Source organism: Notamacropus eugenii, chromosome 7 (assembly GCF_028372415.1).
Source record: "Notamacropus eugenii isolate mMacEug1 chromosome 7, mMacEug1.pri_v2, whole genome shotgun sequence".
Lineage (NCBI taxonomy): Eukaryota > Metazoa > Chordata > Mammalia > Diprotodontia > Macropodidae > Notamacropus > Notamacropus eugenii.
Genome location: NC_092878.1, coordinates 169,099,829 through 169,124,947, shown reverse-complemented (window position 1 = coordinate 169,124,947; position 25,119 = coordinate 169,099,829). Strand labels below are relative to the sequence as shown.

Below are 25,119 nucleotides of genomic sequence, written 5' to 3'. Positions count from 1 at the left end.
CTTCACATGGACTGTCCTCTCAGACTGGCAGTATTGCTTTCTCATCTCAGTCTCTTAAAATCCCATGTTTCCTGCAAAATCTATTTAAATGACCACATTCTACAAGAACCTTTTTGTTTGTTTGTTTCTCCAGCCCCTTCTCTCATTCATATAGCTCTTTAGATCCGCATGACTCTAATGGCCAGACTGTAAGCTACCTGAGGGCAAATATTATTTTGTTTCTGTCTTTGTGTGCCCAAGGTCTGGATCAATAACTGCCACATATTTGGCACTTAATAACTGCTTGGTGATTGATTGATTAACCACCCAAATCTTTGATTCTGTACTTGCGGTTACATTCTTTGTTCAGATGGCTAGCACATTGTTTTCAGCTTCCTGGTCTGCTACTTTTACGGCATCCTTCCTTTGGAAGAGGACCAGTGACATGACAGGGTGATGTTTTGACTTGCTTGTGAATTGGATTCAAGTGAGACAGAGCTGCACACTCATCAGCCTCATTTTCTCTTCCACAATCATCAAAGTCTAGTATCAGGACAAAAGTCAGGATGACTGTCGATGGCTCAGGATTCAGGGGATGACCTTGGTGTCTTCCATGTCTGACCAAGCTCTAAGCACTCCACAGAGTCTGTTTCAGCCACCTTCATGGCCACTGGAACAAGTTCTTCTCATCCCCCCCCAACATCTGCTGGGGGAAGTCTTCACATACTTGGGGTAGACAACCCCCCAATCCAATGAAGGGTTGGAGACCCGTTGGTTACCTTCAACCTTGTTTAGAGCATCTGCTGAATTGGTTTACTGAGGTGTGGCCACTGTCCATGCTCCAACTTCTTGGAGCCACAGGTGAGAATTGCCTGAATCAGGTGGACACCAAGGGTAGATGAGCAGCCCTGAAAAGGTGCAGCAACCCTCACACCACAGGGACTAGGTCTCCCTGAACACCTCATCCAGCCCAGTCTGTCATTATGGCATATGTGGATCCAGTGCGTTGGATCAGTCTTCCTTTTGGCAAACATCAGAGAGCATTCCACATCAAAAATGATACAGAATCAATCTTGATCTTCTCAGTATTTTAAAGAAATATGTCCTTAATATGGTGAACTGTTTGGGAATTTTTTTAAAAAATCTCATTTAGTGTCCAATTTGTTTTAGATCTAACCTAATTTTCCCCCAACACTGACCCTTGGAGTCCTTGCTAATGTGAATGAAACATCACATATGAGAAATTTTTGCATTTCTGAGAATTTCAATTGAGATTGTGTTCATCCCAAGTTAGCTATTTTTAGTGCTGTACTTAAGGAAATGTCACTCAAGTTCAAAATTCCAGTCTTTATTGCACCCAGTCACATGACATAGTATTTATTTTAGCCAAGCAAGTTTTGCCAAAATTTTTGTCAGTAAATAGTGACCCTGAACTTTAGTCTACTGGGAAAAGGTTTTATTGAAGTGCTTAGTAAAAACCTTGCCTTAGAAAGTTGTTATTTTTCGTGACAGATAAACTTTGAATGATGCTTTGTCATTCTTCAAAATGTTTTTAGCTTTAAAATCCAAAGAATTGTTTACTGTGTTTAATCTCATATTTAACCATTTTTATTTTATATAAATTAAGATTTATATAAAAATTGTTAGGTGTTAAAACTTGCAAAGTGCTTTTTATATGTTGTCATTTGATTAAGTGCCTCCAATGTGCCAAGTATTTTGCTAGGCCCTGGGGATAGAAATACAAAACATGAAATGAAGTTTCATGGTGGAGACAACAAAGCTATATGTGTGTAATCATGTATATGTACATGTAAATAATTGTGCACATACATATTGTATATACAGAAGAAATAGAAAGAGAATAAATGCTAGGCAGCAAGGACTCCAGCACATGGGGAACTAGAGAAAAGTTTCATGTAGATGGTGGCTGTGTTTTGAGGAAAGGAAGGAATTCTACAAATTGGGGTGAAGAGCGAGTTCATTCCAGGTCTGGTGGACAGAGTGCCAAGGGCTAGAGATGACAGATGAACTGCTCTGTGTTAGAAACAAAAAAAAACTGACAGGGGAATGATAAAGAGAAAGGGGGAGCACTGTACAGGGAGGCCAGAAAGATTAGGTGGGACCAGATCGCAACTGGAATTTGTATTTTGTCTGGAAACCATTAAAGAGATGCGATAGCCTATTAAGTAGTGAGGTGATGGGTCAGATCCGCACTTAAGGAAAACCACTTTAACAGCTCTGGGGAAGGTAGACCAGAGGCTGGAAGAAACTTGAAACAGGAAGGTGAATGAGAGGACTGAGACAATATTCTAGGGGAGAGGTGATGAGGGCGGCAGCTGGCATGGTCTGTGGGAGTAGAGGGAGAAAAGGTTTGGGAACTACATATCCAGGATGAGGGAACATGAATCTAGGGCCGTGCTGAACTTGTAAACCTGGCAGACGAGAATAAAGAAGAGCCATTCCGGGAGGAAGGTGTACCCAGAAGAGGGCTCAGCAGCGTCACACGAGGAAAACAAACCAAAGAGGAAAAGTACTGAGAAGGGGTCATTGGGCTTGACAATTAACAGCTCCTCAGTAACTCTGGAGAGCCTTTTTCATTGGGTAGAGGTCAAATTTAATTGAGCATAGAGGTCAGAAGCTAGATTAAGAAGGACTGAGGAGGGAGTGTAAGGAAATGAAGTGACAAGTGTAGACAACTTTTTCTAGGAATTTGCCCAAGAAAGAGTAGAAAGATAAAGGATTATAGCTTGATATGATGGTAGTGTCTAGTGGTTTCTCAAAGATGAGGATGAAGGCAGTAGAGAAGAAGAGAAGCTAGAGGTTAAAGATGAGCCCCGCCCCCAGACTGCCAGCCCTGCTTCCACCCCACTGCCAATGACATTCAGGAGTCCAACCTTTGTGAAGAAGGAGCCTGCCATCCCTGTCACCACCAGCAGCTAACCATCTTCTGCCTCTGTGGCAGGAAAGCTAGCCTAGCTAGATCAAAACCACCTCCTTTTGACTCCCAGTGGAGCCAACGACCAGAACGGTAGTTCCCCCAATCCCCTACTCACCAGCCTCTCCCCTTGCCATCAACCATAATGGAGACTCAACCTGGCACCTGCTTCTGCCCCTCTCCACCCCACCTCTCTCCACCCTACCTCCTCAGTAGCCGAAACTTCTGAAGACCTACAAGAGATAGTCTCACCTCCAAAGTTCTTGGAATCATCAAATAGCTCAGCATGTGAAGTGACACTAAAGAAGGTGCATTGCTGTCTGCTTTACTGCCTTACCCTAAGGAATTCCTGGACTTTCTATGAACTTGTAGCTGAAATGTGATCTTGAGGGACTAGATAGATAGATAGATAGATAGATAGATAGATAGATAGATAGATAGATAGATGGTGAATGGATAGATAGAATAAACAGCACATGAGCAAGTGTTTATTAGGTACTTACTACATGCCAGGCACCCCACTAAGCCGGGGATACAAGTTTAAAAAAAAGAGAACACCTAAAGGAGAATGGGTGGGGTTAGATGACTAGGAAGGAAGTGGAAAAAGCTGGAGCGTAAGGACTGTAGATAGGAGGGACCTCAGTCTTGCTGATGGGAAGGAGGTGGAGAATTTCCAAAACTAGGGAGTAAAGTTGGGAAGAACTCTCTCTCTCTCTCTCTCTCTCTCTCTCTCTCTCTCTCTCTCTCTCTCTCTCTCTCCCCCCCTATCTATCTTTCTTCCTCCCTCCTTCTGCCCCCCCAGTGCTTTTTAAGTGATTAATACATGTTTTTCAGTCCCTCAAAACAGTGAAGTAACTAACGTATTTTTTATGACATTGATGAAAATTGCAATTGTATATAGCATCATCTAGATACACACTTTGCTTACCTGGACTTTTCATTCTTTTTGAGGTTTTCATACAAATGAGAAGTGAAACTTGGGGATTTTCTCTGTACTTTTCAAACTTAGCTTCATTAATAAGGACTTGTGATGCAATTGGAGGGGAGGATTTTTCCTCATAAAATAGCAAGAGAAAATTACTTGGATGAGATTGGAAAGCTGTTCTTTCTTCCAAGTGACTCTGAATCCTGAACTCCTAAATTGAGATAAAACCCTCTTGCGATCTTTGGTAGAGATCCCTTTGTTCTTTTTTCATTTGTCGAGGGACTTGGACTTTCATCTGGATCTAAAATAAGAAAGTCTCATTTCTTTTCAGGTAGGTTTGATGATGTCAGCACAATGAAGGACTGTTGGTTAGCAAGCTGATCTACATCAGAACCCTGAAAGTTATTAAGAGACCATCAAATTGGAGCCTGAATTGAATGTTTGGGTTGTCAGTATAGGTGTAGGTTCCTGTACCCTCCTTATTGACTTATTTTATCTATGCTGATTTTAAGTAAAGGATGTTACAGATGCAGCATGTTAGAGTAGATAAAAAACTAGTCTTGGAGCCAAGGAGACCTGGGTTCAGGCTCTGCTTAACCTCAAGAGCCTGTTAGCTACGCAACCCTAGGCAAATCACTTCGCCCGTCAATACTCCAGACAGCTTGTTTGCTATAGAGCGTTGTAGTGAAGCCACCCTTTGTATCGGCACAGGGTGCACACCTCCTCTAGGGGTTCCCTGTGAAGTCACAGGTCCAGCCCCTATCACTAAAGTCAGTCCATATGTGACAGATACCACAGTAAGAGCTCCGTGGAAATGGATTCAATCTTCCTCTCATGTAAAGATGAAATATTTTTCATTTAAATTTTAAATTTAATTAAAATTTTCATTTTTCACTTAGAAAATCTGGGATCAGGCATATAGATAAGTGATAAAATGTCTTACCATCATTTCTAATTTTACTATAGAGAACCATTCTTGAGCAACCTTGCCTTTAACATTACCTTAGTCATGGGACATTTGGTTCTGACTTTAGATGGCTATAGAACAGTTGGAATCTCTACCCTAGAAATGCAAGGAGAGGATTCTCAATCTCTTTTACTGATTAATCCATATTTCGCTATCCCCAGAACCCTATGTTTCTGTCCAGAGCAAGTTCTCTGTCTCTCCCTTTCTGTTTCTTTGTCTCTGTCCCTCTCTTTCACACTGTGTCTCTGTCTTTGTCTCTGTCTCTCTGTCTCTGTCTCTGTCTGTCTCTGTCTCTCTGTGTCTCTGTGTCTCTCTCTCTCTCTGTCTCTCTCTCTCTCTCTCTCTCTCTCTCTCTCTCTCTCTCTCTCTCTCTCTCTCTCTTTCCCTCTCTCCTTCCCTCCCCCTCTCCTCTTCTCAAACACACCAGTTTCTTGTATATATTTATATAGGTCTATGTCATCTTCTTAATAGAATTCAGCTTCTTGAGAGCAATGACTGTTTCATTTTTGTCTCTGTCCCCAATATCTGGCATAGTGACTGCCTGACCTATAGTAGGCACTTAATAAATTTCTGATAATTTTTTCAGAATTATATTCCCTGTCCTATGTAGAAACACTATTAAGCCCTACATTAATCTATACTTGCTTATACATGTTATTAACCCAGTTTAATTTTTGTTCAGTCATTTTTCAGTCATATCCAACTCTTTTGACGCCATTTTGGTTTTTCTTGGCAAAGATATTGAAGTGGTTTACTATTTCCTTCTCCAGTTCATTTGATAGACAAGGAAACTGAGGCAAACAGGATGAGGTGATTTGCCCAGGGTCACACAGCTGGTAAGTGTCTGAAGCCAGATTTAAACTCAGGTCTTCCTGACTCCAGGCCTGGTGCTCTATTCATTGAACTACCCAGCTGCCCTAACACTGGTTTCATACAAATTAGTAATCATCTAAAGCAAACACTTAGATGGCAAGAATAATCTTGTGATTAAAGCTTTGAAAGGGTTTTTACTTTTAATGGTGAGAAATGGGGGGGAAGGATTGTTTTAAATGATAAAGGTATCATATTGGACTTTACTAGAAATCCAACCTCAGCACTTTTCTTACCCTATGATGTAATATGTAGCTTACATAGGAGGCACATGAAACATACAATACAATACCAACTTTGTTCTTTGTGTTTAAACGTGTTGAGCTGGTTTAAATTTGAGAACATTGGTTCTCAGAAGTTTCCTGTAATTGTTGTACACCAATAAAGAATTAAGTCATTTTATTTCCTGAAATATAAACTAACTTGTAAGAAAGCAAAATATATACAAACTAACTTATAAAAATTACACTTAGAATGTTTGCTCTATAAAATGAAAAACCAGACCAATTAAAGATGATTCATATACTACACAGTATTTCCAGACATATTTTCTCTCCCTTTCTACTTAAGCTTTTTCAAAAACTCTGTCGTATTATTGTGTATTAGTTATTATTGTGTAAATTATACAATATATCTTTACACTTTAATGCTCTATATTCTGTGGGAAAAGTCAATGTCAAGTATACTAAGCTCCCTCTAGGAGAGCCCTGTTCTGATACCTCATGAAGGTGTGGACAAGAATGACCATGAGTTCTCAGGAGGGTTCCTGAGATCAAGTTCCCTTGGACTTTATCCAGCAGAAAAGACCTCCAATAAAAGCCTGGTGATAGGTGTCCCCCTCATCAAAGGACCAGCCTAGCTGATGAATTTCTTTGGTCATAGAGACCATGTAATAGGTGGAGACACTGATGTGTTCATGGAGGGAGGAGGCACACTCATGAGATCGAGTCTTTTGAAGTAACCAAGCTCTTGAGTTTTTTCTGATCTATTTGGTGGTCCTTCCGGGCTTGCTGGAAATCCATCCACGTATCCGTGTATCTATGTATTCATTCTACTTGGCTTTTGAGAATTGCATTACTCCTTTGTCTTTCAAAAAAATGATGGAAAAAGGCAACAAAAGGAAATGAAATTCTAGTTAGCCTATTTTGTTTGCAGCCTTTACTTAAAAGCTTGTCGTAAAATGACAAAGGCTGCTAAACATTCGAAGCTATGGAAGAAGTTTGAGGTGCTTCCTGGCAAAGGTGGAGCTGAGCCCTCTGAGGAAGGAGCAGCTGCCTTGGCTCCATAAAATGGTGATAGAGCTCAGTGAGCGTTGGCAAAAGACAGAATGCCCGAGTCTGGTCCCAGGGTGGTGAGACAGATGTCATGGTGCTGAATGACCAGGAGCACTCAAGCATCATGCTTCCTTCTTGGAGCAGGTACCTGAAACATGATGGAGACCTTCCCAAGATTCATCAGACCTGACGATGGCTCTCCACTTCCCACTTCTCATTCCACCAGAGGGAACCAAGGAAGCTTTTCTAGGGATTATGAAACTGTAGACCCTGGTATCATAGCTGGTGTTTTCATCCTTTCTGTCATGTGAAGGTTTAGAAAATAAGAAAAATATGGGAAGTCAACTTACGGTGAAGGAAATGGTGTCAGAGAGTGACCTGGGCCAGGAGAGGATTGCATGTCATGAGAACTAGGAAGAATTCCTTTGACCTGATTCTTAGACCCAATCCAAAGCTCTTCCACAGAATCATAGCATCTCAGAGGCCAACTTTTCCAGTCCATTCATAAATAAGGATCCCTGCTAAAACATGGCCAACAAGCTGTCATGCAGCCTCAGTAAGGGAGACAACCTCCTGAGACAGCCTAAGTGTGCTGTAGGTCAATGGTAGGAAGGTTTTCCTTCCTGAACTGCTTAGGAGGAACTGTGATCTCATTGGCACAAATGTTTCCTCTGTTAATGCAGATTGCAACCCTCTACCTCTTTGCAAGTTTTATCCCTTCCTCATTCTGCCCTTTGGAGCTTCTCAGGAAGTCTAACCCCTGTTCTTTGAGGCAGATTTCCCAATGCTTCCAAGCAGCTGTGATAGCTCTGCCCCATTGCCAGGGTATTTCGAGTTCCCACTGGGCCTTGGGTGGTACAGCATCAAAGTCTCTCACCAACCTTGTTGTCCTCTTATGCACATTACAAAGGTAATCACTATCTTTCCTAAAATGAAGACAGTGGAGGGGGTACAATGATAGAGCTGCACACAGCCAGTCATCATGGGTGTCATTGACACCAAGCCTAGGACACCATCAGTGGTTTGGGTTTTGTCTGCCACATCCCACTAGTGACTCAGATGAAACTTGCCGCTAAGGATCAGGCCTCATTTCTGGAGGAAAAGGTTGTTGGCTGTGTTTGTCCTTCATTCTGGAAGAGAACCATGACATCAAATTGATGACATGACTTGCAGTTGACTTTGATCTGAGTGAGGGAGGGCTGTGCAAGGTCACCAGCCTCACTTTCTTCTCCTGAGCCATCTGGGTCCATTGACCTGATATTCATCAGGTCAGCTGGAGATGGCCCAGGATGCAGTGGGAGACCCTAGCCCTTTCAGGCATTCTCTCTTTGAGTGAGATCACCCATTCAATGAGTAGGCTTCTTTAAGTAGTTGCTCAAGGGATGGCCCCTTTAATAAAAAAAAAAAAAATCAAACTGGGAGGGGAAGACCCTCAAAATTCCTGGGTAAAAGAGAAACAACTACTATTTAGTATTTAAATCCACGCTGTGCTAGGTGGGTGGGGACTTGTTGTCCAGTCTTTGAGCTCCAGAGTGAAATTGGGTTTGAGGCTTGATCTTTGAGCAAGAAATGTAACCAGTAAACCCAAAGGAAGAAAGGCAGCTTTGGGGGGTGGAACAGAGGAGGAGGAGGAGGAGGAAGAGAAAAGCTGCTACTCACTCACAGGTGGTGTTTGTCCTTTGTTCCCAAAGAGGACCATGACATCAAGATGATGACATGACTTGAAGTTGCCTTTGATTTGAGTGAGGGAGGGCTGTGCAAGGTCACCAACCTCACTTTTTTCTCCTGAGCCATCTGGGTCCAGGGGCCTGATATTCATCAGTTTGGCTGGAGATGTCCCAGGATGCAATGGGAGACCCTGGCCCTTTCAGGCCAAGGTCCTATAACATTCTTTCTTTGAGGAAAAGGACTGCAAAGATGTACATAAACCTTAGGCCAAAGGTCACAGCGAGTAGAAAGCAGGAGATAGTGGAGATGCACCATGACTGATAGACATCAGGGAGATTAGGAGTCCTCACCCTCGTGGCCCCAGCTGGCCTTATACAGATGGTGTAACAATGTGAATCAGAAATATTCACACAGGGAGGTGGACATTACTTCATAGGTGGCGCTCCAATAGAAGGGACTCTCTGAGGTCAGAGACTTCATGGTTGCCCTTGTGTCCTCGGAACCTGGCACAGTGGTGGGGGCCAGGAACATGACTCCATCATACTGGAAACTCCGTGATGGAACTGTAGATCAAGCATTGAAAGGGACTTGAGAGCCTCCTAATCCAAACCCCTGCAGTACACAGACGAGGAACCTGGACCAAAGATGGCCAGTAACTTGCTCAGGTCCCACAGGTACTGAGCATTTCAGCCTCTGGAGCTGTGCAGTTGCTCAGTATGAGATGACATTGCCCCAAAGCCCAGGACCAAGGTAGATCAGAGGCAGACCTCATGGACCATGGTGCTTCAGTGGTCTCGCTTGAACGTCAGCTAAGGGAAACCCTTATGAGGAAGCCTTACCTTGGCTTCCTTCATCTTAGCCCCTTCCTTCTATTGATCATCTTCCCTTGTCCCTGTCTTATCTTGTTTGTCCCTAGTGCCTAGCATGCTGGCTCCCCCATTGGACTGAAAACCCCCAGAACTTAGCCCATGTCCTGGGCACTTAATCAATGCTTGTTGACTGCTTGTCAACAAACCATTGTGGCTGGCAACAGTGGAAGGCACTTACTAAGTGCTTTTGAATTGAATTGTATTATGATTCCTAAGTCGTGAAGCCTTGCAGAGGGGGAGCTGCAGCTCTTCTGTTATGGCACAGGGGCCACGCTCTTCCTGCACAATGCTGAGCTTCCTAAATTCGGGATGGGTGTCCTGGAGAAACCGAGGACCTGACCCAAGGTCACCTCAGGCGATGACACAGACTCACCTCCTCCAGCTTCTGATCTGGTATTCTGCCGCTAACAATTAAAGTCTATCAGTCAGTCCTGGGGAATAGGGCAGCTGCCAAAGGAAGTCACTCTGTCAACTGCTTTTTACGAAAAGTGGGAGACTCAGAATGTCTGAAAGTGCTTGGAACGTAAGAAAAGATACAGACTTGCTGGAGAGAAGGAACCATCAGCAGGGATTTTCTTCAGAGCCTGCTGACGCAGAGCGCTTAAGAGACAAATGCGCGTTGGTTTTCAATGACCACTTCATGTCAAGCGTTTTTGTAACTCATGACTGCTAAGGTTACATCAGTTAAAATGTGTTTAAAGCATCTGTTCTCATACATATTTAAAGCATTTCTGTGTTGCGCGTCACTCCTTTCTGTTTTATTGCTATATTGACAGACTGTGAGGCCCCCTAAGGGGTGAGGTTTCTAACCTGTCTCTAATTCTGAGTCACTGGCAGTGTGACCATGGGCAAGGTATAGGCTCCTTGAGCCTCGGGTCACTCACCTCTAAAATGGAAATCAGATTTAACTTGGAGGAACTGAGCTGTCTGCCCTGGGGCGAGGAGAAACAGAGGAAGCACTCTAAAAGCACCAGAGCCTGTTGTTCTGTTCTGTGAGCACTTGTTGTAGAGTGAGCGTCAGAGGGAGAGGTGAATCTTGTTCCTCAGCTGGTCCCGTTCCCAGCACGAGAGTCTCCCCATTCAGAAGGCAGAATCTCCTCATCTCTCCACAGTCAGACTTTGCATTCTGCCTCACTCGATGGAGTGAACAAGAGGGGCCACTGTTGGCATTTCTGCTCAGCTCAAAGACCCCCACTGTGTGCCCATGACTTCCTTGTGTCTTCTCCTGCCTGCTATGGCTCTAGATGGATGTACCTTATTCGAAAGGAACTGCCAAGGTAAAAGAGTAGGGATGGGGATGTTGTATATTAAGAAGATATATTCATACTGGAGGAAGAGGAGGAATGAGTTCCTGCCACTCACCCCCTTCCTTTGCCTTTCTCCTTCCCACCCCCCTTCCCTTTCACCTCCATCCCCTAACCTGATTGGTCCCAAAGTATCCTTGGAGTGGGTGAGTAGGGGTGTGTGAGGGAGGGGAAAAATAAATCAACACAACTGATTAATGCATTCAGAAAATGTGCGCAGTGTATAGCACCCATGGACCTCTCGCCTCCAGAGAGGGAGATGTAAAAAAAGTCAGCACAACCGTCTAACACTCGGAGGACAAAGATATTTGTGGCAGGAGACACTCTCTCTGAGAACATTTCAGTTTCTACAGCCCTGCTCTCTGTGAAAATGCACCTAGTCTCACAACACTGAAAGGAACAGATATTTATAACATGATCCACAGCATTTTATAACATTTCAGTTGCCTCAGGGTTAGTCTCTGTAAAGGTTAATCTTGTTTGAGAAAACTGCCTCTCATCTTGATCAGTGAGAAAATAAAGGTAAACTGAGGCACAAAAATGATCTATTTATAGGTGGGAATCCATGAGCCAAATGGAGACTCCTGGTGGAGAGCATTTGGGTAAAGGTCAACGGAGATTTTTAAATTGTCATTGGAGTACACTACAGATCATCTGGACAGAAAGAGAAGTTGGATAAGGAATTTAGGGAGCAGACCACAAGCCTGGCATGGTATGATAGTAATGATAGGAGAGCTTCAGTTATCCAGATATGTCAAAAAACAAAGCAACTAATACCTTTTTGCCTTGCTTTAAAAAAAAAAAAAAGATTTCATCCTTCGGAAGGCAGAGGAATCATTCAAGGGAGAATTTTGCATTTGATTCTCTCTAAACTGGAAGCATTGATTGCTGGGATAAAATGAAGGGAACCATAAGGAGGAAATGACCTCTCTTCCAAAGTTTGTGACAGAGGAGAGGAAATCCAAGGAAACAGTCTGAGATGTGGGCAGCTGGGTGGTGCAGTGGGTAAGGGTGGGGAAAGCCAGAGCTTAAACTCTTGCCACCAGCGCTCACTAGTAGTGTGACCCTGTGTAAGTGACTTAACCTCTCTTGGCCTCAGTTTTCTCATCTGTCAGCTGAGAATAAGAATGACATCTACCTCCCAGAGTTGTTGTGAAGATCAAATAAGACAGTCTGTAAAGTGCTTTATAAACCTGAAAGCATTCTAGAAATGCTAGCTGTGATCATGGAGAAAGCTCAGAAGAAAAAGAGAGTTGGATTTCATAGAATAAAATTCTACAGAAGAGGTCCACCCACACTCAAGAATGAAATTCCAAAGATACAAAGAGAAACAATTCTATTTGGTGTGAAAAATGGAATTTGGAGAGAAAAGTGTAAGTGCTCAGGGAACTCACCCACTGAGATTTTGAAAAGAAATCTGTAGAAGATGGAAGCAAGGCTAGGGAAGAGATGAATGAATCTGAGTACAGCACAGTCCAGTAAAAATACATCAGGGGTTCTACAAAGGCTGGAAGGAGCTGACGTCAGCCAGGGAAGCAAAGAATGACAGAAAGGCTTTTCTTGTGGTCTGAGCTATTTGGGGGGAAGGGGGATGGGGGAGCAATCCGAGAAGGATCGGGATCTCTCCGCAGTATGCACCCGGGCTGTGCAGGTGATAAAGCACCAGGCTTGGAGTCAGGAAGACCTGGCTTCGAATTCAGCCTTGGACACCAGAGTTGTTGTGAGATTCAAAACGCTTCACAAACCTCAAAGTGTTATATTATTTTTTAGATGAGATGTCAATAACTGACCCCAGAGAGAAGGCAGAGCTAACTAATCCTTAGTTTGCCTCTGTTTTTTTCTGCCAAAGCGAGGGGCCTTTGGACTGCAGAAGCAAAATGGACAACATAAAGGGGAGGCAACAAGAGAGTGCTCAGCTTAGCTTAGCTTAGCTTGTTGCCCTTTGGCGCCTTACCTGCCGCTGTGATGCAGAGCCACCATTAGTGATATTTGCAAGATCATGGAAAATAGGAGAGGGGCCATGGGAGTGGAGAAGGGCAGAACTTGTCCCAGTTTTCAAAACAGGGGAAAGAAGAGAGTCCACAGTGAGCTTGCTTTAGGCTTCTGGGCTTTGAGGAGATAGTTCATGAGGATCTAGAAAGAGAAGCACCTAGAACAGGCCATTCATTGGAGCTGGTTGCAGCTCTCTTTTCGAGTAAAGGAGGGGAAGGCTGGAGAGACAAGTTTCATTAAATATTTCTGCCCTTCTTGTGAAGAATATGGAAGTGGTGGCCTCAATTGGACTATGGTTCCATAGATTTAGGACTGATGGGATGGTTCAGTGGGGGTCTCCAAGGGAATGCCTCACATATCTGTGCTCTATCAACCCTGTGCTGTTTAATATTTTTATCAGTTACTTGGGTAAAGGCATAGAGGTCATCATTGGCATGCTGGCAAATTATTGACAATCAGCCCTCTGAAAAAAAATGTAAATGGAACACTGCCCTTCAACATTTGAGTTTAATCTGTTATGAACCTTTTCTCTGTCACTTTCTTAAGTCTAGACAATCAACAAAATGATAAATCTAGTCCTGATTTGTAGCGTTTACTAAATTCCCAGATATCAATGCTCATAATTAAAATTAAATAGTTGGCTCTCAAGAGCCTGTTTGATCCTGCTCTAGCACAACCCTGTATGGCAGAAAACTAGCTGGATAGAAGGCTCTGGATTATAGAGATCAACAGACTAACTAACACATTGGAGGAAACCTAATAAGATGGAAGTTAATAGGCATACATCTCAGTCTTTGGGAAGGTCAAAAATTCAGTTTCCCAAGTACAGGGTAGAGCAGGCATACTTAGCAGTTTGTCTGAAAACCTGGGAGCTTTCATGGATCCAGGATGAGTACAGGAGGGATGTGGCAGCCAGACCTACATGGACCTTTGTCTTAAAGCAGAAACTGGGTGATGACCATTTGTCAGATGTAGGCTGGCCTAGGAGACCCTGGGGTCCCTTCCAGCTCTCAGGTTCTGTGGTTCTGTGATGATTTGTGGGGAAACAGGAAGAAGCAATTATTTGGCAGGGCAATCATCCTGTTAATGTGCAGTAGTAAGAAGCAAAGTCTTCACAAAGAAGCAAAGCCTTTACAAGAGTACTTTTTACTCTCATGATCAGTTTTCTTAAAGAAATGGAGAAGTTTGGAGAAGGAGAAGGGTTGAGGGGGAAAGACAAGGAGTTCCATTTTGGACATGTTGAGCTGAAGATCGGAAATGTTGGTGAGCCAGGCATGAAGTTCAGGAGAGAACGACAGATCCTGGATCTCTGTGGATTTGGAATCGTCTGTATGGAGGCGAGAGTCAAGCCCAGGACAACCACCATGAGCCTGTGGGATGATCCTTGAAACAAATGACTATCAGTTTTCATTATTGGGATTTCCAACCACAGTAACTCCCAGATACCATCTGCTAAGTAGCGCTGGGCTCTGTCTCAGCTGAGGGAGTAACTGCGTGTCAGTTTCAGAGATCCTTCTAAAAGTACTGAACCGTAAGTAGATGCTGCATTTGTTTGAGCACTTTATAGTTTACAGTTTTTTAATTTTATTTTTTTCACCATTTTTACATAATTGTAGCTTGTGAATTTATATTGTGTAACAACCCAGGTTGTATCATTTGATCAGGCAATATATTTTACTTGAGAAATCATTTTTTAAAAAGTGATGGAGTTTGGGCAAGAGGAAGGAATGTACATGAAATTAACTTTTGAAACATGTTGGATTTGGGTAAGAAAATGTGAGGGCTTTGAGTTCAACCAACTTTATTTGAAAAATCGTATTATGCAAAGTAGGTCAGCTAGTGAATACAGGTGTACCAGTATTAGTTTGACATTTGTAATATAAGGATAATACCTCTAATCGGTGATTCGTGACACTTTGCCCGAGGGAAATGGGGATGCTTAGTTTATAAAAGGCACAGAGTGTTAACATGATACAAGATCATTGTAATTTGCAGGCAAGAAAGACATCCAAGAGGATTAGTATGCTGAAGTTTGGATGTCTTCCACCTCCCCTTTATTTGTTAGCTGGCTTGGGGTTTTTCCCTAAACATTCATAAGAGTGATGTTGAAACTTCAAAAGATTTAAATTTAGAGAAACTCAGCAAAGTTCAAAAGTGAGGTCTACCATTTCTTGTGACACTGTGGCCTTCTCCTGGCTTGAGACTTCCTCCTTCCTTACCTTTAATTTTCTGGTAGATCTAGTATCCTTGATTGAATTCATGGGTTCAACTTCTTGTACACTGAAACATTTACAAGGTCAGATTTAGCAATTACCTTGGAGTATAACAGACTTGGCTTTGAGTTGGATTGAAGATAAGGGCTTAGGCTTAAGGCTGACAATGATGGAAAGGAAAGACCTACCTGTGTAAGGAGGAGCTTGATGGATAGAGTCCCAGGCCTGGAGTCAGAAGGCTCATCTTCCTGAGTTCAAATCTGGCCTCAGACACTTCTGGGCAAGCCACTTAACCCCATTTGCCTCCGTTTCCTCATCTGTAAAATGAGCTGGAGAAGGAAATGGCAAACCACTCCACTATTTCTGCCAGGAGATATGTGGTCAAGAAGAGTCAGACATGACTGAAAAATGACTAAAGTATTTCACTGCTTGGATACCCTTTCTTATATACTCTCTAGTTTATGACTATAACACCCAGAACAGCTCAGATGAGGTGGTGGAGGGAAAGCCCTGTGCTACTGTTGCATATATGGAGAGAGGTCTGACTTCTGATTGGCTGAGAGAATGCTGAGCACAATGAGGTCATCTGTGGGTGAGTGGGGGGAGTGTCTACCCCAAGCCTGTGAAGACATCCCCCAATGGAATGGGTGGGTGAGAAGAGTTCGTTCCAACGGCCATGAAGGTGACTGAAACAGGGTCTGTGGAGCACTCAGTTTAGTAAGACACTAAAGGTTCCAAGGTCACCCCTTGCATCCTAGACCATCACTAGTCATCCTGACTTTTGTCTTTGGGCTCCAAGAGAGTGGAGACAACAACTTGGCCCAACTCTGCCTCACTTCAATCCAATTTACATATGAATCAAAAGATATCACCCTGGCCATTTTACCATTTTTACCTACCTCAAAGTTCTGTGGTAACAGGCAAGTGATGAAGCAGCAGGTATAGATACACTGGGAGCTGTAGTCACAACCCTACATGCAGGCGGCTCGGGCCATAGGGTCATCTTCTCACTGGACTCACTCAGCAGTGAGATACGGCAGCCTCCTGGGTGTCTGAGCAGCTTTTTAAGGACTGCACTGCTCACCTCCTGGTGAGGAAGGGGCTAAAAAAGGTATCTAAAAAATCATCTGCTTCACCCAGCCCTGGACCTGCTAGGTAAAAATGGTAAAGTGGTACAAGTGATGGCTTTTAATTTGCTCATAAATTAGGGTAAAGTGAAGCAGAGTTATGCAAAGTCATTGGCTCCACAGTGCCTATGTCAGCTGCCTTCGTGAATGTTGGAACAAGTTGTTCTCATCCTGCCTTTCTTCTGGGGAAGTCTTCCCCTCCTTGGGGTAGACACTCCCTAAGTCACCAGTGGGTTTGAGACCCCTCTGTTACCTTCAACTTGGCTTAGCATGCCTGACAAGATGACTTATGGGGGTATGGTCACTGTGTGTACTACAGCTTCCTGGAGCTACAAATGAGAGTTGGGGGACACATGGATACCAAAGGGGTTGATCCCCCCTGAGCACACCCTACACCCAAGGAATAAATGAAAGAATGAGGAGAAAGAATGAATGCATGGCTGAATTGCAGCAACAGTGGCAGCCTTTCCCATTTGTTTTTTCCTGAGCAGTGATGAGAAATCCATTTCCCTAAAGCACTATGGACATCCTTTCATCCTTCTGCTTCAGGGCCTGCCATGCCTCTAGCTGGTGCCAGTTGGGAGACCTCCTTTGTAGCAGGGGCTTGCCCTATGCATGGCCATCATGTGCTTCTAGGCTTCTCTTTGGCCACCTTAGTGGTCCATGACTACTGCCAAACATCATTACCAGATCAACACTAGTCAGAGGATAAAAAGACTTTGTTCCAGTAAGAAATCTGGTGTCATGACAAGAACCGTGTGATTTCCAAGAGGGGAGCCAGCTGGCTTTCTCTGCCCTGCTTCTGTATCTCATCAGACATCTGCACCCTCTTAGTATGCATACCACCTAGCCATTCAAGCTGCTTCATGCCATCTCCCCCCTTTCCCCTACTGCTCCCCAATGCTTTCTCCCCAACCTTCCTGTGACAGACTCAAGACCCACCTGAATTCAATTCCTCTAGAAAGCCTGCAGGTCACTTTGCTGTCCCTCTGAACATCAGCCACATGTATCACCTTGAATTGTTGTCGTTTGCTTCCTGTATGCTCAGGTGATTGCCTAAACTGGTTTCTACACTTCTGGAGGCAAGGATTGTGTCTTCTACCTCTTCAACAGACTCTGTTGCCCTTAAAACAGTGCCTGTCACACAGTAGGTGTTTAATAAATGCTCATTAACTGACTGACAAATGATTAGGGCACAGATTTTGTGGAAATGAACACAAAGTAAGTCAGAACCTTTGGCAGTACCCATTTTGCCTGTTTACCTGCTTGAGATTAAAGAATCCTTCCCCTATCCTGTCTATGTCCAGTGCCTACACATATAACATGGAAGAACCTGTAAGCATGTCAGGTGAAGCGTTGAGAGCTCCCCTTGGTGATAACAGCAGTCACTCAGACAGCCCTTTATTAATTAAGTGCTGCCTGTGTACCAGGCCCTCTGGTACATAAGCTGTGTTGGGAACAGTGTGGTCCTGGGCGTCATCTCAGTAATGTGGGTCACCTCAGGGAGGCTCCGAGGTCAGCTGGGGCCTCTGTTTGGTGCTGGGATCCTCTAACACCAGTTTGGGCCAGCAGCAGCCCAAAGCTAGTGGGCCAGCCATGGCGTTAGCAATGGCACAGGCCCTCAGCTGCTGCAGGGCTAAATGTGAGCTCAGCTAGAATTACAGGCACCCTAAATTCCAGCCCTCCAGCCCTCATCTTGTAACTAGCCCAATGACGGCTTTTACGGCTAAACTTTCTCCCAGGAGTTTCCCGAAGCCTCCTCAAGGCTCATCTCAGCCCCATCTGATCAGGAGTAGGAAGGGCAAACACTGCCTGACTCCCTTCAGCCTCCCACTTCAGCTCTGACCAAGAGGAGTAAGTGTCTCTGTGCCCTCCCTCCCAACTCCCCCCACTGCTCCTATGAACCACACGATTGACAGCCACCAAAATGTTATTGGGGAACGGTAAGATTCCAAAGGAATTTAAAGGGTTACAAATCAGGGGCACACAAGTGTGGACACAGGCAGCTTCTGTATGGCAGCCAGGACAGATTCTGCCTGAGCATCTGCATCTCCGTCTGTCTCTTCATCTTTCTGTCTTTCTCTTCATCTCTGTTCTCTGCCCAGAAGAAAGCTGGAGATGCAGGGCTGGTAGGCAAATTCCTTTAGTGGCAGAGAGAAACCCGGACAAAGGGCTCAGACCTCATCATCTCTGGCCACCCTCTCTTTAGCTCCTGCTTCCCACTATCCTCATTCAGTTCTAAGGGTCCCAGAAGGGATGCCAGAAAAGGGAGCATCTCTCTAGCCCTCACCGCTTTGGGAGGGAGGACAGGTTCTTCTCTTTCTCTTTTTAGTAAAGACGTTCTGGAAGTTTTTATCATTGTTTTTCGAGTGCGCTGAATACTTTCCAATCACTTGGATACTGTACTGTGACTTACTATGCCTGGTCCATAAGAAAAGTGCTGTAATTAACGCCATTGGAACCCTACTCTGATCCCTTGTTTTGGCACTGAGATGACCCTGGGTTCTGAAAAACTATTCCAGGGTGGGCAAGCTCTAGTGCAATTGGGAAGATCATGAGCTCAGCTCAATGAGAGAGGTCAGTCCCCAGAGGCTTGGCCACCAAGGCAGGGAAGGGTCAGGGCTAATGGAATCATGGCAGTGTGTGTACTGTCTGCAGACAAAACGTGTGTATGAAGAAAGAAGTGACTCCTTTTGCAGTTTCCCTTCAGTCGAGAATGAATTCGAGTTATTATAATTTCACTTTTCCAGACGAATGTTTTTTTTTCTTCTGGCTGTCATAACAAGGTAGCTTTAGAGGTAGAGGTTTGTAGTTTTCAGAGATCCTTCATAAATTTTATGTCCTTTGAATTTCACAATGTCCTCCTGATCTTGGCATTGTTATCCTTTTTAGAGATGAGCAAATAAAGGGTTTTGACTCAGGTCTCCTCATTCTCTTTTCTGTTTTTTTTCCAGCATACCCCAGTTGTCTATGTTTCGGAGAAATAATAAATTAATTTCTCTATAATTGGGACAGAGGTTATAGAGTCTCTTAATCTAGCTTTCTGTTTATGGAAATGATTTAAAAGTTTCCTATAGTTAATTGAAGGAAGTAACAGTAAACTGGTGGTAGAAAAATTTTGACATGGGTGCTCATCAAACTGAGGAAAGCAAGCTTTGGCTTTAATCTTACTGCAAAAAGAGAACCATCTACAAATTCTGTCCCAAACTAACTCCTAATGAAATCTCCAATTACCTGTGTTAACCAGAGGACCTTCCCTAAATAACTGAATTACCACTTTGTCTCCACATTATCTCTTCCAGTCATTGCCTGTGTGACCACAGGTGCGCCTGCCATCTTACATCTCCACACCAGCTCTCTTGTTTTGTTCTTCCCACTTTCCATTCCCTGCTTAATTCAGTCTCAGGCGATGATCTTTTCAGGGAAAGAGCTCTCAGTAAACAACCATTTCCCTGTTTCTCCCTTTTGCAGGTAGCTGCTGGTAAAGCAGATTTGGAAGACTTGGACCTCTTTGCCACTTCACGGGAGAGACGGTTTCGTTTGTTTGCTTCTTTAGAATGTGAAGGACAATTATTCATGACTCCACATGACTTCATTCTGGCTGTTACAAGTGATGAGCCCAAACGTAAGTGCAATTTTAAAAATCAGTTTATCTACTTGGTTCGCTTTTCTTCTTTGCAGTTTACGTTGCCAGGCCAGGGAACCCCATGCTCTAGTGGCCAGCAGTCCAGCAACTAGGACTGGAGACATGGCTGGGCCACTTCCAGCTGAGGTACCTGAGGCTAGGAGAGGGAGATTCCCTGGCCACAGTCACACAGGACTCTAACCTTTCCCTATAGCAAGTGCAATGGGGTCTTCTCCTTATAGTCTACCTCCCTGCTCTCACCTTCCTCTCTTATTAAATAAGAATGATACCTATTTCATTACTTGCCTCACTGGGGTCTTATACAGAAAGCATTTTACCAGCCTTAAAGTGGTCTGCAAATGTCCATTATAGGTATTTTCCATATTTCTTAAGGAGACCAACCACTTCCCTCCCTCCTTCATCAGGTCTTAGGTCTCCTATCAGTGGTTACGATAGCAGATCATCCTCTCCATGACTACACAAAGGAGCTGCCCCCTGCACACTGAAGGCTGGCATCTCTTGGGCTTGATACATACCAGGGGGTCCCTTGGGAGTTATCCAAAGGAAGCACCCAGCTTGTGTCTGGGGCAGAGGTTTTTATTGGAAATGATCTGGAACTTAATGGATCTCACCATGTGACTCCCCATGGCCCTCTTTGTCACCCATAATTCTAACTCCTTGAGGACAGTGGTGTTCTAAGCTTAGCACCCAGAGGACAGAGCCAGGAGAACTTCTGCACCAGAAAGAGGCATCTAGAAACATGAAAAGCATCAGGCAGGTTTCCAGCTGCCACCCAGCAGACTCTGGCTGGGCCCTCCTCACTGTCTATCTGCAGTGTTTTTCCAAGAGTCTGTGCTCAGATTCTTCCCCCAGTCAGAGAGCATTGCTGGCCTTGGCCTTCTGGTGCTCATCCCTTCGGCCCCCTCCCATATCGCTAGGCTAATCTCTCTTGAATAAGAATCATGGATTTCATTGCAGAGGTTCTATGATGTTCTGGGCCCAAGGACCATACAGTCACAGAGCTAGAACAGGAAAGGACCTCCAAGCCCATCCAGTAAGCCCCCTGATTTTACAGATGAATAAACTCAGGCCCAGAGAGGTTCTGGGATTTTCACGTGGTCATCCAGATAGCATCTGAGCTAGGATTGGAACGCAGGTCCTGTATCTTCAAGTTTAGCATTCTGTCCATGGCAGCAGCACCCCCCCACTCCTTCCCCCCCCCCGCTTAGTTCAATATGATCTATAAACAAGAACATCAGGAAGGCCTCACCAAAGATGAGAAATGATGCTCATCTTGTCCCTGCACAAGGAAGGCATCTTTCCTGATTATAGTGAGTGACTTTGGGGAGCACAGGCTCCCTCCCTGTTCCACACCTTGCCTCACCTCGTGTCCAAGCCACAAGGAATTACTGCTGTGTGGAAGAATCTTGTGGCATCTGTCCATGGACACAAGAGTCTCCTTGTAGAGGGCAGCTCTTAAAGCTATGATTAGTCTGCTGACTCAAGGGGACTTTTTTTTTTAATTAACAAACAATGAACATGAGTAGGATTTTGTGTTCCCTGCACTTTTTGGCCAGTTGTTGGATTGTAAATTTGTAATCTACAATACAGAACTCCTTACAAAAATTGACCTGTTTCTTTCTCATATTTTCATCAAAGATACTCTCAATATGCATCATTCCTAACAAAAGATTTTTTTTAAAAAAATGTTATGTAAAAAAAGCAGAGGAAAAAGGGCTGATCAAGTCCAGCGTCCTCCCCCACCACCTGAGGAAAAGTCGGAAATACAAGTGACACAGAAAATCAACAATTAAGAAAGAAAAATGAAAAGAAAACCCCACACTGTAATCCTCATGGGAAAAGAAAAGACAGCAAAGGACCAAGAGAGTGGCTTCTCTTTCTGCCCATTGCCCCTCCCGCCACATGGCTGCTTCCAGCTCCCTGCATGCCAAGGGCATCAGAGCTAGTACAGTGGACTGGGAATTCTGTCCTGAGAGCTCTTGGGGGCTGCAGTCAGCCTCTTCACAGACACTAGGGAAGAAGAAGAGACATAAGCATTTATTAAACGCCTACGAGATGCCAGGTGCTGCCTGAGAGTCTGTACAATTATTATGTCGTTTGGTCCTCACAACCTGGAAGGTGGATGCTATTGCCATCCCCATCTTACGAATGAAAAGCTGAGGCAGGCAGAGGTTAGTGACTTGCCCAGGGTCACATGGCTGCGGCAAAAATGCGTACAAAAGTGTTTACAGCAGCTCTTTGTGGTGGCTCAGAGCTGGACGTCGGTGCCATCGTTTGAAAAATAGCTGAGCGAGCTGTGGTATATTATTGTCAAGGAATGTTGTTGTGCTATAAGAATGACAAGCAGGGTGGTCTTAGAAAAGCCTGGAAAGACTTGCATGAACTGATGCAGAGTGAGGTGATGGAACCAGGAGAATGCCGTACGCTGCGACAACAATGCTGCCTGAAGAAGAACTGCAACCTTTCTCAGCATCACAGTGATCCAAGACGATCCCAAAGGACTAACGATTGAGCTCACGTGCGGTCTCCAGAGACAGAACTGATCTTGATTGAATCCAGCCCAAAGCACACTAGTTTTCATTTCTCTCTTTCATTTTTTCCTTGTATTCGAGTCTTCTTGTACAAAATAACGAATATGGAAGTGCTTTACATAATTGCATATGTATCATCTATATCTGACTGCTTACCGTCTTGGGTGAGGAGGGAGTGAGGGATAGAATGTAGAACTCGAAACTTTCAATACAAATGTTTTTAAATGTTTTAAGAAGAGGGAAGGAAAGCCAAGTGTGGTCTGACGTCTGGGCTCAACTTGGGGAGAACCGAATTCAAGGGGATCAGTGAAAGTGTAGGATCCCACAGACGAGAAACCTCTATAGGAAGTCACCCAAGACAGAAAGGCCTCAAGAATTCACTTCTGAAGACACAGAGCAAAACACTTCTGAGGAGGAGGGGAAGGATTTGTCTGAGAAGACCAATCAATGCACAGGAAGCTTATTGACTCGCTTAGATTGTAAAAGACGGGCACAGAAGGTGGAAGCAAGGACAAACAATGGAGGATGAACCAGAAGCACAGCAGGGCCTCGTGAGAAAAGGGGCAAGTATCAAGGCCAGTATAAAAGCCAAAGATGCCCCAAAGGGTTCTTTTAAAGACTGTGTATACTGAGGAAAGAGGAGATGCAAAGAAGGATTCAGACCACTGCCCAGGGCAGACAGAAGTACGACAGCCGGAACAGGGGTTCATGTTTTATTTGTATCTTCTTTGCCAGGGACAATGATCTCTGGTCTGGGAAGAATAGAGCAGAGGTGAATTGTGGGTAATTGGTACCCAAGATAAGGAGGAAGGTAATGGAAGGGCATCCAACTGCCTCTGATGAGTCCAAGTCACCATGCACAGAACTGCATTCCAGGGCTTAGAGAGAGCTATCTGAAAGGTGTGATTGCCGAGCTGATGAAGCACTTAATGGAGAAGAGGAGAGATTTTCTAAGGTGGGAAAAGGGTAAATGCTCAAATGTTTTTTAGAAGTGAAAAGGGGGACTGAGATCAGAACCCTTAAGCTGCCAGTCATAGAACTTGGCTTCAGTTCCTGGCAGAAGTCTAGACTATCTTATTTTACGAATGGCCCCGATGGTCCAGAAGAGGAAGCAGAACCCAATAGATAGCCCCGCTTCCTGCAGACCAAGGCCAATAAGACCTACAAGCCTTTCCCTTTCTGACAGTCTATCTACCTAAATGGAGCACATCATTTGATAGTGATGCTCTTTCTGTGTACCTGTCAGAACACTGTAAGCTAGATAATCATTATATGTAAATGGATTTGGAAGTGGTTGGGTAGTTGGACCCACAGAATAGTTATTAAAAATTCCATGTTCCCCTGAAAGTCTCTTGTGGAGTGCCCCTCGATCTGTGCACTTGAGCCTGATTTCCAACAGTCACTCAGAGACAGGTGTAAATGGTCTGCCCTTGGTGGTACAGAACAGCACCAAACAGCTAACACATTGGGCACCATTGTTGTGAGTCAAAAGGTTTGGCTAGGCTGGGATACTGAGCTCCATGTCATCAGATTGATTTGTTAGGCATAAATGCCAAGTTTCAAACAGGGTTCAATACAGCAACCTCACAAGTGCAGTATGAGAAAGCATGGCCAAATGGCAGTCTTTGAAGAACAGTGGGGGATGTCAGTAAAGCTCATGTATATCGGGAGGGAATAGTTTGTTCCCAGTCAGATCTTCAGCTCTGCTAATCAGTGCCTAATGTTCTGGTTTGGGAGGTGCCTGTCCTGCCTTCTTCACTCATCATGGATGAACGCTCTGCTGTCTTCCACTTCTGTGACCCCACTTGCAGTATTAGCAAACTGGGCACACCAAGGGAAGGCAGCCGAGATACGCGGGGGCCCATGAGCTCATGCTGCTTGGGGTTAACTGGAGGAAATGGGGGAGTGTAGGTGGAGCCGGGAAAATTTAATGAGGGTATAACAGCTGTCTTCAGGTGTTTGACCGACTGTCAGATGGGAGAGGCATTAGATTGTTCTGCTTTACCCAGAGACCAGACCTGGAAGCAACAAGCAGGACTTGGAAAAGGGTCAAGCGAGGCTGGGAGGGAGGGTACAACGTCCTAAAGAACAGAGTTCCTCAAGGAGAATTATCTAAGAGTAGAACTCCACCTCCTAAGAAGGTACTGAAAGGAGAAAAGTGGGTGATCCAAACAAAAACTTCCAGACAGTTACAGAATTCCCAGCTTCTGATCTCTCTCTTCAGGAGTAGAACAGGCTTCCCCCTTGAGCAACCCTTTCCCTTGCTGTTCAATGAATAATTAAGATCAATCTGAAAACATAAGCCAGTATAAAAGGAACATGTAAAAGTCTGCGAGGAAGACAGGAGCGGGAAAGGGAGAGGAGGGTGGTATTTCAAGCTGACTATAGAATGCTTTTATCTTGAGTTTTCTGGATTGTTTACTTTACACATACAATTTTCTTTCAAATATATGGGTTTTAAATGGTCACTGAATTTTCTCTAAATTTAGGGATCATTTTTATGATGAAAGTCACTGAAAAATACAGCTTGATGAGATGGAAATATATCCAGCTCTAATGGGACCACAGGCACTGAATTTTGAAACTGGAGGTATAGGAATATTGCCCATTTATACTTTTCCACTGCTTTAAAGAACTTTCCTTTTTCTACCTTTATTAAACACAAAGTGAATTTCTCTCTAACCAGCAAAAGCTTGTTATTGCATCATCATTTTAAGGCTTATATGAAACTGGATGGGAAAGAGAGAAAGCTCATCATTCTGCTCCTGAAATCATCATAAGAAAGGCACATCGGTATTCCCAAAGTAGTGAGGGAATGC

At 44.1% G+C, this 25,119-nt stretch overlaps 1 protein-coding gene across 2 annotated transcripts in view; it reads left to right on the top strand.

Moving 5' to 3' along the window:
- The window catches only part of MICU3 (mitochondrial calcium uptake family member 3), a 78,800-nt gene that overhangs the window by 3,542 nt on the left and 50,139 nt on the right, over nucleotides 1-25,119 (top strand). For both annotated transcript variants that reach the window (XR_011970820.1, XM_072625659.1), the window contains exon 2: nucleotides 19,595-19,748. Coding sequence is in view for 1 of the 2 variants with exons in the window: in XM_072625659.1 (XP_072481760.1) it covers nucleotides 19,595-19,748 (154 nt within the window). In the remaining variant the exon portion in view is untranslated. The remainder of the gene's footprint in view (nucleotides 1-19,594; nucleotides 19,749-25,119) is intronic.